Source organism: Myotis nattereri, assembly GCF_964212035.1.
Source record: "Myotis nattereri genome assembly, chromosome: 14".
Classification (NCBI taxonomy): domain Eukaryota; kingdom Metazoa; phylum Chordata; class Mammalia; order Chiroptera; family Vespertilionidae; genus Myotis; species Myotis nattereri.
Window position 1 is genome coordinate 44802932 of NC_138089.1, and position 15738 is coordinate 44818669.

The 15738-nt window shown below is 52.1% G+C and overlaps 1 protein-coding gene across 5 annotated transcripts in view; it reads left to right on the forward strand.

Annotated features, from left to right (window-relative positions):
- The window catches only part of RARB (retinoic acid receptor beta), a 638244-nt gene that overhangs the window by 616246 nt on the left and 6260 nt on the right, over nucleotides 1-15738 (forward strand). For all 5 annotated transcript variants that reach the window (XM_081105810.1, XM_081105811.1, XM_081105812.1 and 2 more), the window contains 2 exons: nucleotides 284-444; nucleotides 9450-9626. In XM_081105810.1, the coding sequence (XP_080961936.1) occupies nucleotides 284-444; nucleotides 9450-9626 (338 nt within the window). The remainder of the gene's footprint in view (nucleotides 1-283; nucleotides 445-9449; nucleotides 9627-15738) is intronic.

Here is a 15738-nt window from a genome sequence, read left to right on the forward strand (position 1 = left end):
TCCACGTAGCCAGTTCTCTCCACACCAATGGGCTCTGGGCTCTGGGCGAGCCACGCTCTCCTTCAGGACCGCATGTGCACGCTCAGAAAGACAAGCCCTGCGCTCTGCTGGCCTCCCAGCCCCGAGCCTCTTTCCTTGGGAGATGTGTTCGCAGCACCTTTTCCCACTGTTTCTGTTCTGAGTGTCCAAGGAATCCAAGGAGTGGGGAGACGGACCCTCCCAGCTCAGGCAGTGCGGGCCCAGCCGCTAGTGACCCCTGATGTGCCTTGTCTCTCGTTTCCAGCTGTCAGGAATGACAGGAACAAGAAAAAGAAGGAGCCGACGAAGCAGGAATGCACAGAGAGCTATGAAATGACAGCAGAGCTGGACGATCTCACCGAGAAGATCCGGAAAGCGCACCAGGAAACCTTCCCCTCGCTCTGCCAGCTGGGCAAGTACACCACGGTGAGAGACGCTTCCTGCTCCCGGGCTGCTGGGAGGATGGGCACAGGCCCCTGTGCACACGTGTGTAGACACACACACACACACACAGACACACACACGCACAGGCTCTGCCCGGGGGCCTGGAGGGGACCTCCACCCAACCTCGGCCCAGGACGTGCCTGTCGGCCCTGGGGCTGTGCAGGGCCACCTTCCTCCTTCCTGGAGTTGGCCTTGGGTGCTCTCTATGAGGCCGGTGTTTCCTCCGATCAGTCAGTCACACGTGCATGCATCCACCCGAGAAACTCGAATTGAGCACTTGCTCTACGCCAGGCCCTGCAGGAGGCACTGGGACATGAACGGGGAAGGTGAGCTTGCTGCTGGCAGGGACTCGGGGTCTGGTGAAGGAGACGAGTGAGGTAGGTGTTCCTTGGGTCATGACGGACACCTGTGCAGAGCCCAGTGGGGACCTAGAGGGGGGTAAGGGAGCAATCTTTTAAAAACACCAATCCACGTGTAAGATCCCCCAAGATTATTGGGGGCCTCCCCTGGGCTAGGATCTGGCTTGTGTATAACCTGTAAACCAAGGCCTGGAAAAGCACAAAATAGGTGTGGCCCTTCCCCAGGTAGGGAGGTGGGTGGGTGGTCCCCCTTTGTTCCCAGTGTTCTGCTGGGCATGGCTTTCACTGAGGTTAGAAATAGAAGAGGGAGGGAGAGGAATGGAAGCAAAGGTAGGAGGTGTATGTTTCCTGGTCTGGGATGAGCTGGTAGAGACATCATGAGGTACTTTAATTTTTTAAAGTGTATTTTGTACGCATTATGTTCCCTGATGTATATTCCTAGTGTGTGGCACTCAATGAATATTTGTCCAGTGAATGAATGGCTAAATATAATTAGAATGTTGTTCTGGCTTCTTTAAGTGGCTTATGTTGTTTGCCTAGACCAGCGGTTCTCAACCTGTGGGTCGCGACCCCTTCGGCGGTCAAACAACCCTTTCACAGGGGTCGCCTAAGACCATCCTGCATATCAGATATTTACATTACGATTCATAACAGTAGCGACATTATAGTTATCAAGTAGCAACGAAAATAATTTTATGGTTGGGTCACAACATGCGGAACTGTATTTAAAGGGCCAGAAGGTTGAGAACCACTGGCCTAGATGCTAGTAAACATACTTTTTTAAAAATGCAAGTATAAATCTAGCCAATTTGGCTCAGTGGATAGAGCGTCGGCCTGTGGACTGAAGGGTCCCAGGTTTGTTTCCGGTCAAGGGCACATGCCCGGGTTGCAGGCTCCATCCCCAGTGTGGGGCATGCAGGAGGCAGCCAATTGATGGTTCTCTCTCATCATTAATGTTTCTATCTCTCTCTCCCTCTCCCTTCCTCTCTGAAATCAATAAAAATATATATATTTTTAAATGCAGCTATATCAGCATTTGCTGGTTTGGTGACTGGTGTGCTAGTATGAAAGGCCACAACATAAGATGAAATGGCATTGCCAGGTAGAGAAAGGAACAGTGAGTGTGGGGTTGTGAAGCAATTCTTGGGGTGCATGCAGCCATGCATTTGGATGTGGGTGCCACAGTTTCACCTAGCAAACAGGAATGAGGGCCAGGAGCAGGCCCAGAAGGTTTGCTGTGGAAATTGTTGCTAGAACGTGCCAGGGCAGCTTCTCGGGGGAGCATGAGGCTGTGCGGATGGGTGGCACCAGCTGCTGGAGGGCTGGCATTCGACTAAACAGGTCCCCTCGCCAAACCCAAGACTGGCTCAGGAAGCGGAGGAAGAACCTAATCTCAGGGTGCTTAGGGAGCACCTGGCATGCTCCTTAAGATGCAGGTCCTGATTGGCAGGTCTGGGGTGGGACGTAACTAACAAGCTCCCAGGTGGTGCTGAGGCTGCTACTGTACAGACCACACTCTGCGAAGCCACGGCCATGAACCTACTTTGAGTAGCAAGACCCAGACGACCTTCTGGGGCCTACCCAGACCCGTGGTGTCAGGGAGGAGACTCTGGGGTGCTCTACTCTTTAATCTAAGAAGGCACTGACCTACCTGCCAGGCCAGGGGAGGTGCTGGACTCAGTGGGCAAGCCCTCCCTGAGCTTGAGGAGCACTGTCCTAGCCCAAAGCAGACCCAGAGCAGGACTTGCTGGATACCATATGGGAGCTTTCCTTTTACGTCAGGAGACGAAGCAGGCCCGTCAACCAAGAGGCGATGGAGGGTAATGCCATGTATCAAGAGCAAGAGTGCTGGAACCAGATGGATGCAGTTTAAACCCTGCTCAGCCACCCATCAGCCACGCGACTGTGCCCAAGCTACTTAACTTCCCTCCACCTCGCTTTTCCCATCTGTAAAATGGGGATGATAGAAATGGATTAGGAAGAGGAAAAGAAGCAATTCATGCAAAGCTTCTGTGATGGGATCTGAAAATATCTACACAGCAGGGATGCGACCACATATCCACTTCCTGGGTATGAACCGACCCTTAGGGGACCTGGTCTCATGCCAGGTGCATGTTGGCCCTGCAGAGAAGTAAAATACGTAATAGCCAGGGCCATGGAGCTTATCATTTAGTCCTTTTAGAAGTAGTGATTGATTGCCAACTATGTTCCAGGCACTGAACTGGGCTAAGCATCAAGGTGAGTGCGTCCTGACCTAAGATCTAGGGAAACTGACTGAGGATGGGCCACGGGAAAAGCCAGAAGGAGCCGGTGAGAGAGAGCAGGTGCTCTGGAATGGCGGGGTGTTGAGAGTAAGTGGGAAGTGAGAAGAAAAAAACCTTGCAGGGCCTGGAATGCCGACTGAGGAATTTGTATTTTTGTCTGTAAATAATGGAGAGAAATGGACAGCTTGTGATCAGGCATCTTTATTATCATCACCATCATTATTATGACAGCTAACATTTATTGAGCACTTACTATGTGCCAGGGACCATGCTAAGGAATCTAAAGATATGAATGCCCTTACTCTTTACGGGACTCTTATGAGGTGGGTACTGTTGCCCCCTTATGGCAGATGAGTAAACTGAGGTAGAAGGGCTATGTAACTTTCCCCCATGTCTCCTCGCCAACACGTGGGGCTTGAACATGAACAGACTGAATGCAAAGACAGACCTTTTAACAGCTACACCATTCACAGAAGACATCAGGAGGGCAGCAGGAGCCACTGGGCATCTGGTTGGGAGGAGGTGGCAGTTATCTGGGAATAAATCCAACATGTAGCTCCAGAAAAGATGGAGCAAAAGAGAACAGTCGGAGTCAGGAGGGCTTCCTGGAGGTGGAAACTTTTGAGGCAGGTCACAAGGAGAAAGACATGATAGGAGCGTCCCTGGGACCATGAGCTGCTGTGTCAGGGTCCCCAGATGGAGGTGTCTTCCTCAGCCCCCCCCCCCCCCCCCAGGCCCTGACTCACCTGGGAACCAGGTGCCATTGCGCCCACTCTGGTCTGGAGGAGGGCAGGGCAAACACAAAGCACAGCACTCGACCCTCCTGGAACACATGCCCTGTGCGGCCTGGCTTCCCCCAGGACCTGGGACCATAGTGCTCCTTCAGCACAGCCCTCTCTCTGTTAGCACAGCTCCTCCCACCCCAAAGCCTCACGGGGGGCCTCTGCCACCTTCCCTGCCCCAGGCCTCCCTCTGAAATCAGTAGCCTCGCCTGTGGATTCTCATTTTGCCGTGGGTCCGCCTCCACCTGCTTCCAGGCCAGCGAGGCTGCCTGCCCTGCCTCCTGGGAGGACACAGCAGATGCTGTCAGGGCCCTGATGTGGGTCCCATCGCTCAGTGCCCCCGCCCCCAGGCCGCCTCTGGCTGCCAGAGCTGCTTGGCTTACGTGTGCCTGGGAGATGCTCCTGGGAGAGGCCCACCCAATGACCAAAGGACTCTGGTGGGGAACAGCCCAGCCTCCTGCGTAGCCTCTAAACCAGCGGTTCTCAACCTGTGGGTCGCGACCACGTTGGGGATTGAAGGACCCTTTCACAGGGGTCGCCTAAGACCATCGGAAAACACATATATAATTACATATTGTTTTGTGATTAATCACTATGCTTTAATTATGTTCAATTTGTAACAATGAAATTGGGGGTCACCACAACATGAGGAACTGTATTAAATTGTCGCGGCATTAGGAAGGTTGAGAACCACTGCTCTAAACCTTCTCTCCAGTTCCCCAGCAAGGTGGCGCCCCGGTGCCCACAGGGATGATCGTCACAGGCTGCCTGCCCTTCCCTGCCCCCTCCCACTCCTCCTCCAGGCTTCCTGGGATCTCTTCCCAAAGAAGCTGTTTGCATTCAAATCCCAGTCTCGGGGTCTGCTTCTGCCTAAGGCAGGTGGCTTCCCTGAGGGCGTCCAGCGCCCCTTCCCATTCACCCTACTTTGGGGACAAGACACCGTCAGTCCCCTGCTGGTGCCCATGGTTCTAAGGACTTCGCAGGGACTTCCTGCACCTCTCGTCCAGCAGGGAAAGGGGAAGCGCCAAGTTTCATCTCCAGAGGCTGCTCCCCAGCACAGGGCAGCCAACCTCCCTCCAGGTGCGTGTGGCACGTTTGCAGGAGCGAGGCTGCCCTGATACTGCCCCTCCTCCCGATGTCTCACAAGTCCTACTCTCGGCACACAGACCTAGCTCTGTTTTTATCGTAAGCCTTCAAATCCTTTCTGGAAGTAGCTGGGGGTATAAATAAATAGCAGCAGCCATAACACATTCTCTGCAAGTTTCGAGCGAGCATTTTTTTTTATTTTTTTTTTGTGAGAGCTTTTTTTACATGGGCGGTGGCTCCCACTGCCAGGAAATTCCCTGCCACCTTCACCAGCCTGGCATCTCTGTGGGATGCCTTGGGAATAAGTAGGCAGAGAGGAACTGAAAAGGCAGCTAGCCGCCCACCTACAGGTCTTGGAGAGAGTACTTCCTTTTTCTTCCCTCATTTGGGTAGGTTCACGGGTCAGGCCCCCTCGGAGGCAGCAGGAATGGGTAGGGGAGGCAGAAACATATGCCCACCACCTTCTGGGCCCAGGCCCAGCAGAGGGCGCTTCAGAGCTAATCTCCGTGGGACGCTCTCTAACCAGTGGCCCCTCCAAACACAAGGTGCAGCAGGGGATTCCATGTAGAAAGGTGGGGAGTGGGGTGTGGCTATTGTATTGAGCTCTCCAAAATGGAAGGAGGGTGTGAACCAGAGGACACCTCCCAGCTCTGGGGATACGTAACTCTGCCTCCTCAGGACAAACCCCAGCCACTACCTCATTTAGGCTTTGGGGCCTCTTAGACCCAGGTTCAAACCTTGCCTGTGCTACTTAGCAGGTTCATGACTGTGGAGCGTCATGGAGCCTCAGCTTCCTTATCTCTATAATGGGGTTGAAATAATACCTACCTCCTGGGGTTCCTGGGACAGCTGAATGAGAACGAGGTGTCAGGATGCTTTGTATAGTTTCTGGCACAGAAATGTCCCAAATGAGCAGGGCTCCTCCGCGTGATCCTGCTGTGAACACCTTGTCCTCTTTCGGAGCCACGTGCCCACCCCCAGCCGGGCTTCAGAAAAGCTGCAGAAAACCCACATGTCCTCCGCGCCCCCCAGAGCCGCCTCCATCCCCAGCCACCCCAGGCCGCGCTGTCCATTCGCCGCGGCTGGGAGATAATATATAAGCCATTTTCCACCTCGTGCCCATGAATCCAGCGCGCCGTCTAATAAAACACCAGGTTATTTTGTGTTTTATTAACTGCCTCTTCCCTTCAGTTTGCATAATCGTGAGTGAGATTTACATGCCACGGAGTCGGCTGTGCATTCTGTTTAATAGAAGGTGCCACAGGCTGCTCCCTCTCAGGCCAGGCGTGATGAAGTGACCTCATCCGATGCTGATGAAGATTTCGTTCACACTCGCTGGGCCGGGGCGATGTCTTTTTTTCCAGATGGATACTCCATTGTGAAATGATTCCCGCAGTAGGCGCGCCTCTCCGCCCCTCTCCATCGCGTCTTTCCCCGAACCGGATAAACTGCCTATTAAATTTAATTACAACCCGAATGGCGCACATCTTGATCTGATGTTCCCCCGAGTGCACTGTATTCCGCCAAGGTCCTCGAGGAGGGAGGACAATAAATCTGGAGGGCGCATGCCTGCTTTCCGCAAAGAACAGTGCAGAAGGCGACGCTGGCCACCAGCTTCCCAGGGCATGGATGGCATCCCTGCTGCCAATGTTTCTTTCTGGCTTTGCTCGCCAGCATTCAAGACAGGAGCTAGTTTTACTGGCTCCGTGAACTGATTTCCACTGAGGGGAGGAAGGAAGGACATGGGTGGGGGTGCATGGTAACCCTAACTGATATCTGTCAGGCCCCAGCCAGGCCTGGGAGCTTTGCCTTTTCTTGGATGGCTCAGACCCACATTCAGAGGCAACGGAGGCCTTGGGAGGGGCCCAGGCCCCAGCCTAGGAGAGCCTCAGCCTCAAAACCTTAGCTGTCCTGAGCCATTTTAAATAAGCACGGACTTATGGGAACTTCACTCATTGGTTCCTTCAGCACATATTTCTTTAAGTGCCATGTGCCAGGCACTGTTGTAGGCACCATACAGCAATGAAAAATGAGACAAGCCTGGCAGGTGTGGCTCAGTGGTTGGAGGTCAACTTAAGAACCAGGAGGTCACGATTCAATTCCGGTCATGGCACATGCCTGGGTTACAGACTGGATCCCCAGCAGGGGTCGTGCAAGAGGCAGCCGATCAATGATTCTCTCTCATTGATGTTTCTCCCTCTCCCTCTCTCTTTCCCTTTCTCTCTGAAATCCATAAAAATATATCTTTAAAAAGTGAGACAAGAAGCCCTGTATAACAAGTGCCTGGCAGGGTGTGTTAGGAGATCAGTGCTATAAACATCGAGCAGGATGGGGGAGATGGTAGAGGGGACAGTCATCTTCAGTGCAGGGGTGGAGGGTCCTGGCTTTTCTGTTTGGGGCCATGGGGGCTGAAAATAAAATCTGTTTAATTACATATTTAATTCTTTACCAGCAATGTTTTACTTTTTCCAATTCTTGAAATTTTTTTTTTCCTCATTATATTCAGTACAAGAAATACCAGTATCTATGGACAAGTAGAAATTATTATATACCGTTACGGAAATACAGAGTGGCCAGATTATTATGACCACCTGACGTTTGTAGGCAAATTAGCTATAATTTCACACTGAAGTTGCTAGAGGACCATACCATTATAAATAGGAAAGCAGGTTGTTTACCACGACGGAAGTGATTTTTTTCTGAAGATATGGGTAAACAACACGATTTAACAGCCTTTGAACATGGGAGATTTTATATATATATATATATATATATATATATACCAGTTTTCCTTCGGCAACTGAGACCCAGGCCTTTGGTCCGCCCGCAGCGGAGAAGCCAAGCCTCTTCAGTCTTCAGTCTTCACTCTGGCCAGAGCCTTCAGTCTTTGCTCTCCCTGTGTATGCAAATTAACCACCATCTTTGTTGGGTTAATTTGCATAGTCACTCTGATTGGCTGGTGGGCATAGTGGAGTGACACCAATTTGCATGTTTCTCTTTAATTAGTGTGTATATATATATATATATATATATATAGACATCATGCGAGCACAGCAGCATATATTGAACACCCCAAGCATAGGCTACCTACAATATAATTAAGGATGTAGGGCAGTTTTTCTTCTTCTGCAAAATGGTGTAAATAATTTTGTATGTGTAGAGAGAAATTTTTCAGAGGTCCAACTTACAAATATAACACTAAGAGATGCTCATTCCCTTTTTTCTTTATAATCTATCAGGTTATAAATGATGAAATGTCAACCTCAAAGTCAAGTCAAATGAACAATGCAAATTTTATCTTTTTTTAAAGGTATAATCTTATGAGTTTGGCAAACGTATGCAGCCAGACATATGCTTCCGTTGTCATCATTGCTGACTAGCCCTCTGCCGCCTGGTGTGTCACAGCTTATCCATTCATCAGTTAATGAGCATCTGGGTGGAGCTGCTGTTAATCTATAGGTTTCCCTTTCCATTTCTTTATTCCCCTTGCAATGTATCTGTTGAAGAAAGCAATCCTTTGGGTTTATGAGGTCTCTGCCTCTTGGGTATTGAGAGTCGCATCCTGCGTGGTGTAGTTCAGCACACTCCTCTGTCTCCTGGCTTTCCTGTAGTTAGAACTAGACGTGTGCTATGATTCTGGGTTGACGTTTCATAGGCGGTGGTACGTGTTTCCATCAGGACACCCATATGGCAGGCTGCCTCTTTTCAAGACAATAGCAACCACTGATGGTCAGTGCCTAGAGCCAGTCATTCATCAGAGTTCTAACATGGTGGCTTCTTATTCCATTATTCTGTCATTTATTACTGGATCTAGAGGCCTGGTGCACAAATTTGTGCACCAGTGGAATCCCTCAGCCTGGCCTGCAGGATCAGGCTGAAACCCACTCTCAGACATCCCCTGAGGGGTCCTGGATTGCAAGAGGGTGCAGGCCAGGCCAAGGGATCCCCACCAGTGCACAATTGGGGCTGGGGAGGGATGTGGGAGGTTGGCCAGCCAGGGAGGAACTGCAGGAGGGCTCCAGGGCATGTCCGACCTGTCTTGCTCAGTCCCAATCGGCAGGACCCCAGCAACAAGCTAACCTACCAGTCAGAGAGTCTGCCCCCTGGTGATCAGTGCCCATCATAGCGACTGGCCGACTGTCTTCCCTGTGGTGGTCAGTGCACGTCATTGCGAATGGTTGAGTGGCCTTAGCATATCATTAGCATATTACGCTTTGATTGGTTGAACAGATGACCAGACACTTAGCATATTAGACTTTTATTATATAGGATAGTTGCACAAAGAGAAATCCACCTCGCCTATCCTTTGGTGATTCAGTGGTAAGGAATAAGATTTTGAGCATTTTTAGAAGGTAAATCTAAACTGAAAACTCAGCCAAACCACCAGGACGCTCCCTGGCCAACACTGACATGCAGGCGCATTATCAGGAAATGTGCTGAGTTTCCTGCCTTCCACAGGCCTCCCCAGCAACTGTGGTGTCTTCTCTCCCTCTTAGAATTCCAGTGCTGACCATCGAGTCCGGCTGGACCTGGGCCTCTGGGACAAATTCAGCGAACTGGCCACCAAGTGCATTATCAAGATCGTGGAGTTTGCTAAACGCCTGCCAGGCTTCACCAGCTTGACCATCGCAGACCAGATCACCCTGCTGAAGGCCGCCTGCCTGGACATCCTGGTAGGTGCCCTTCTGACCTGTTAGTAAAGGGTTTGGGGCGGGCGGAATCGGGGACTGAGATGCTGTGAAGACCTTCAGAGGCTCCAGTTCCCCGACCTCTCTTCCTGCCACCTCCTTGGCACCCAGTCCCTCCTCCCAGCCTGCACCTCCGTTCAGCTGCCAAAGGCTCAGAGAGCCCCTGGAGTTGGAAAGAACCTTCCAACCCTCTCTACATGGTGTGGGAACCCCCTCCACATGACATTGGGAACAGGTCCAGCCAGTCCTGGTCACAGACCTCCAGCGACAGCTTGTTGCCCCTCGATCCCTTCCATGGGACAGTGCCGTAGGTCTTTGAAAGGCTAAACTACTGGAGGTGGCTCATAGCAGCCTTGCCCCATCCCCTGATCTCACACCATTGCCATTGGTGGCCTTGGGAAATCTTTTTATTCCATGGACCTCAGTTTCCCCAACTGTGCACAGGGGATCCCTGATGCCCCTCCACTCCCTGCTGTTCTCACACTGTGACTTCTAGGGCCCTACATGGGTGAGGGTGCTGTCACACCTTGTCCTGTGCAGGTCTCTGCTGGCTGGATGCCCACTCTCTCCCTGGTGGGGGCTCCAGGGGTGGGCGGTCGGTTCTGTCTAAGGCAGTTTTCTTGGGCAGAGAAGCAGCTCCCATTAATGGTGGCAGGGGCGTGTCCTGCCTGGGAGACTGTATACTGACAGGCCTCCGGGGACATGGATGGGAGGCTGGCCCTGGGGAGGCATCAGAAAATAGGGAAGGGACAATCAGCTTTTGAGGTATTTAAAAGCATAGATTTTTCTTTTTATTACATCTTTCGTAGCTTTGGGTATAAACAGTTCTGCAAAGCAAACAGTTACTCACTGTAATTAAACACACACACAGTCCTGCTCAGGAGGAGAGAGGATCCTGGAAGGGTGGTATTGTAGGAAGTTGAATGTTTATGGGTCTTTCTGTTTGCAAGTTGGATCTGGGGGGGGGGGGGGGGGCGGTGGTAATGATTACTCAGTAGCCTACAGGCTCCAGGGATCCTGAGAGTATATGTGGCATTTTTTCTTCTCATAAAATCAGAGGGTTTGGGATGAACCTAAGAACATTAAAAACAAACAAACAAACAAAAACATGAAACATCTGAGCAACATCGATCTGTCACATACCCACAGCCTGTAGAGTTTGCAAAGCTCAGCTCATTTGCACCTCACACAACTCAGCCTAGGAACAGAGATTCGGCCCATTTTACAGATAAGGAGCTGGAGGCTAGGTGAGTCACCCAACTCCAGTGAGTGATGGAGCCCAAACTCAAGCCCCAAATCTTTAGACTCCAGAGCCCTGAAAAGTGCAGACATGAGAAGATCAGATGCATAAGCAGGACGTGGTGTGGGAGGCGTGGGCCATGTGGAGAGAACTAGCTAGACCACCAGAGATTACAAGAGGCAACTTAGGCAAATCAGTAATGATGTTAATTATGATCTAGTAGAATAATTACCTTATGAATGCTTGGCTCACAAGTGCTTCAAATGTAGTGATCAGTAGAATTTCCCCTAAGCCTTAGAACACCCCCAATATATTAGTGGAGACTGGGTGATTGCCACACGAATAGAGAGAGGTGCCCAGAGGCCTGGAGCAGCTGAGGGATCGGTGAGGTGACACACAGCCAGACAGGGCCTGCGCCAGGGAATTCTGGCGGATTCTGAGGCCCCTGCATCACGTGGCCACCCAGTGGGCCCAGAGCCTTCCTGATGCTCAGGCTCTGACTTTGGCCCTCTCGCTGCTCATTTCTTAGTTCTCTGCTTGTCTAGCTGCCAGGTGATGACGGTCTGAGAGTCCCTCGATTCCAGCCCTTTGGGAAGGATGGAATGCGAGGGATGGGAGGGATGCTTTGAGGTCCTTCCACAATGCCACCTGCTTCATGATCAGGGTGCTTAAATGCCTTCTTAAAATCCCATCCAACTTCCAGCAGCCATCTGCCCACGTCCCACATGTCCTCCCCAGGCTTGCTCATGGATCCAAGATTTAGCCCTTAGCCCCACGGTGGATACAGGGAGAATGGGGACTAATACCATGACCTTTGTAAAGTTGTTTAACCCCTCCAAGCCTCAGTTTACCTATATGTAAAATAGGAATACAAATCAATCAGGCGCTAACTAAGGTAATTCCTTCAATGGCCTTAAATCCGGTCATGGATAGAATGGGACATGCGTAGGTCCCCGGGCAGCGATTCTGAAAGCAGGGACAAAACTGGCATAAGCCCAGGGAAGGGCAGAGACCCCTCCAGTCATACGCCACAGGGCAGAAGTAATGCTCATTTGGCCTCAGACAAGAGCTCATTTCCAAGAATTTGTAGCAAAGGCAGTTAATCCCGAGATCCTGAGAATGCACATCTTCAAAGACCATCTATTGGATGAGAATGTCAACTGGCTGAGCTGTTTAGAAGCATCTTCTCATCCACGCCATTGATGTATGGATAGAGTGAGGCAGACCAGAAGCATGGACAGGCAGGGGCTGAGTTGATTCTCAGCCCCCGAAGGGAAAGTTGAGGTGGTACCACTAGCCAGGACCTAGTGCCACCCCTTCTCAGCCACCAGTGTGTTGCCCTGTGTGTGGTTTGTCCTGATGGTCGCCTGCCTGCGGGCTGGTGCTGTGCTGGGAACGCGCTCTCCGTTGCACTGAAGATCTATTGGACTGTAGCTAGAAATGTGTTTCCTGCTGATGTCTATACTCTGGGCTGTTGGCTCAGTGAGGGCAGGGCCACATGGGGTTCGTCACCTGGCAGAATCCCAGGCACACACGAGGCATTCGCTGGATATTTGTGAATGGATGGATGGATGGGTGCGTGGGCAAATGAATTGAAGAGCAAAACTGGAATTTCAGGATACGGGCTGCCGTCCGAGGAGGGCGTCTGTGGAAGCCTCCAGTGTGGGGTCTTTCCCTGTGGGACACGGGGCTTCCCTGGGACCTGCCACCCGCTGCCCTCACTCCCGCAAGGAAAACATTCCCACGCCAGTCACAGCCGCACCTTGCATCTGGTGACGCAAAAGTGACTGCCCTGCCTGCCATCAATCCATGATTTGTGGTCCTGGGGTCCCGGGGACCTGTGACTGTACTGCCACCCAGGGCCGTTCCCACAGGCCCTGACCCTCCTGCCTTCCGGGGACTCAGCAGAGACAGGCCCCCGCCCTAGCCTGGCGAGGAGCGAGCTCTGGACTGCAGCCCCACGGCCTGCGTTCAGGCCTCAGCAACGCCTCTGGCCGCTGGGCCATCGTGAGGAGGTCCTGTGTCTGAGTCTCAGCTTTCTCAGCTGCCCGGAGGTCACCGTCACCAGAAGTCACTGTGAGGCAGGCAGTGCAGCGGCTGAGAGGGTGGGCCTGGCGCCAGACTCCCGGGCTCCAGTCCCAGCTCTGCCACTGGGAGCTGTGAATTCCAGGAAGCGGTGTGACTACTCTAAGCCTCAGTTATGTTTTCAGTGAAATGGGTATAATAGCAACTCCTCCTTAATAAGGCTGTGGGACAGTTGGTTGGGTTAATGCATGTGAAGCATTCAGTACCTAGCACAGGCAAACTACTCCTTTAAATTAACTGCTGTATCAATATTGGGTTAGCCCAGATTGTCCTCGTGAGCTGTACTGAGCTCACACACACACACACACACACACACAACCTGTGTGCTCCTCATCCATATGGGAGCCACGAGCTACCTGTGGCTGCTGAGCATGAGAAGTGCTGTAATGGTAAAAATACACACTTGCTTTCAAAGACCTCTTGTTTACACATGTACAATATCTCTTTAATGGTTTTTATATTGATTATGCGTGGAAACCAAAATATTTTGGATCTAAGTCAGTTAAGTAAAATATACTATTCCACTTATTCCCACATAATCCTCTTCACAGTTTAAAAGAACGGCTCTTGGAGCGCTGGTCTGGAAGCCGGAGCCATGGGCCGCGATTCTGCGCCTGCCCACGTCCTTCCCGGGGCTGGCAGGCTGGTGGCAGGTCCCACGGGGAAAAATGTCATTCCCATGAGCTCACACAATAGGTACTGTGTGCTGCCAGGGGAGACGGCCGCGCACAGCTCAGGCTTATTGTTATTATTATCACGATTTTGACATTCCCACAAGCACTGGAGGATAAACACTCAAATCAGATCCCGGTCTGCCCACCAGTTGCCAAACACAATTAGTGCAGAGACTGAACTGGAGGAGCAATCTGAGTGTTCTCCTGCCCCGAAAAACTTAGACATCCCTGGATGCCCCCCTCCGGTGTTATAAGGTGGGAGAGATTCTGATGAGTTCCTTTATCTAACAAGTATTCATTGGCCACCTGCTATGTGGACGGCACTGCCCTATTTGCCAAAGAAATAGCAGGGAGCGAAGCAGCAGAGCAGTCTTTTTCTAAGAGCTCAGGTTCTCAGGCAGCTCAGAGAGGGGGGGTGCTGGGTGATGGTTCATGCTGTGGAATACTACACAGCACTGAAAAAGAACCACCACTGCAGGCACTAACCTGGGGGTTCTCACAGATGCAACATGGAGTAATAGCCAGATGAAAGAGAGAGAGAGGGAGAGGGAGAGAGAGAGAGAGAGAGAGAGAGAGAGAGAGAGAGAGAGAGAGAGAGACTATACTGTGTGATTCCATTTTTTTAAAGTTCAAGAACAGGCCAATGTAATCTACAGGGAGAGACGTCAAAGTGATGGTTACTTTGGGGAAGAACGCTTGATCAGGAGGGAGCCTATAGGTGCTGGAACCATTCGTATTTTGATCTGGGTGGTGGTTACACAGGCGTGTACTTGGGGAAGATGCATTCAGCTACACGTGAGATGTGTGTGCAGCTCAAGGCAAGGATGCTGTCGTCGTTATCTATTGCTGCATAACCCACTGCCACAAAACTTAGCCGCTTGAAACATGAATTGTCATCAGCACACACCGTCCCTGTGGGTGGGGACCTGGCCTAGCTGGGAGGCTCTGGCTCGGTGCCTCTCATGAGGTTGCAGACGACATGGGCTGGGGCTGCATCGGCTGCAGGCTTGACGGGCTGGCGGGCCTGCTTCCAAAGTAGCTCATTGTGTTTGCCCAGCGAGTTAGTGCTGGTTAGCAACATAAGGCCCTCTCCATGGGGCGGCTTGAGTGTCCTCATGACAGGTCAGCCAGCTTCCCCTGAAACTGGAGAGGGAAGAGAGGGAACAAGAAGGAAGCCAGGATGACCTTTATGACTTTGACTCCAAAGTCACACCCATCACTGACCCGTATTCCTTCAGTAGAATGAAGGCACTGGGTCCAGCCCACACACAAGGGGAGGGGAATGAAGCTACACTCTTTAAAAAGACTCGTGGGAAAGGATTTGTGGGCATATTGTACGATAGGAGGTCGTGGGCTTTAGGAAGCGGTGTTTGCTGTGCTCTGAGTAGGAGTCGGCCACGTGAAGATCAGGAGAAAAGTGTCAAAGGCAGAGCGAGCAGCAAGCGCAAGTGCTTTGCAGCACCAACGAGTGGTTGGAGACTCAGAAAGGGGACCACTGTGACCAGACATTAGTGAGCGGGGGGAGGGGGAGGAGGAGGAGGGGCCGCAGGAAGAAGGTTGGATGTTAGGGGTGTGAGATAACTACCCGCCATCCGAGGGACTTTCGCAGGGAAGGCGAAGTCTCCTTGATGAACATTGTGAACAGCGTGCTGTGGCCGCAGGAGCAGCGGTGGCTTGGATTCGGGGGCCACAGGGAGCAGAAGGGAGGTGGATGAGTGCCCGGCTCTGCCTCTGGGATGTCAGATGCTCAGAGCCAGCCTCCCAGAGGGGCAGCCCAGCAGTGTGCTCCCAGGAAACACCCAGAGCCATGGGAAAAGACTCTGTCCTCTTTGCCGCCGGCAGGAAGTGAGGGCCCTCTTGCCCGTAGGAGGACCAGCTTTGCCCGGCAGCCGCGGCTTTGCCAGCCTCCCCTGGGCTATTTCCCACCATCGCCTGGGGCTTGTGCGCTCCTCTTCCCAGAGGAGAGACCCTCCTTTCAACAAAGGGAATCCTGGGGACGCACTGGTGTTTGCCACTGTGACAAAATGAAGCTCCCCGCTTTCCCTCCAGAGGCAGCCTGGCCAGCAGCGGGCGGGGGTGCTGTGCTGCCCAGGGGCCC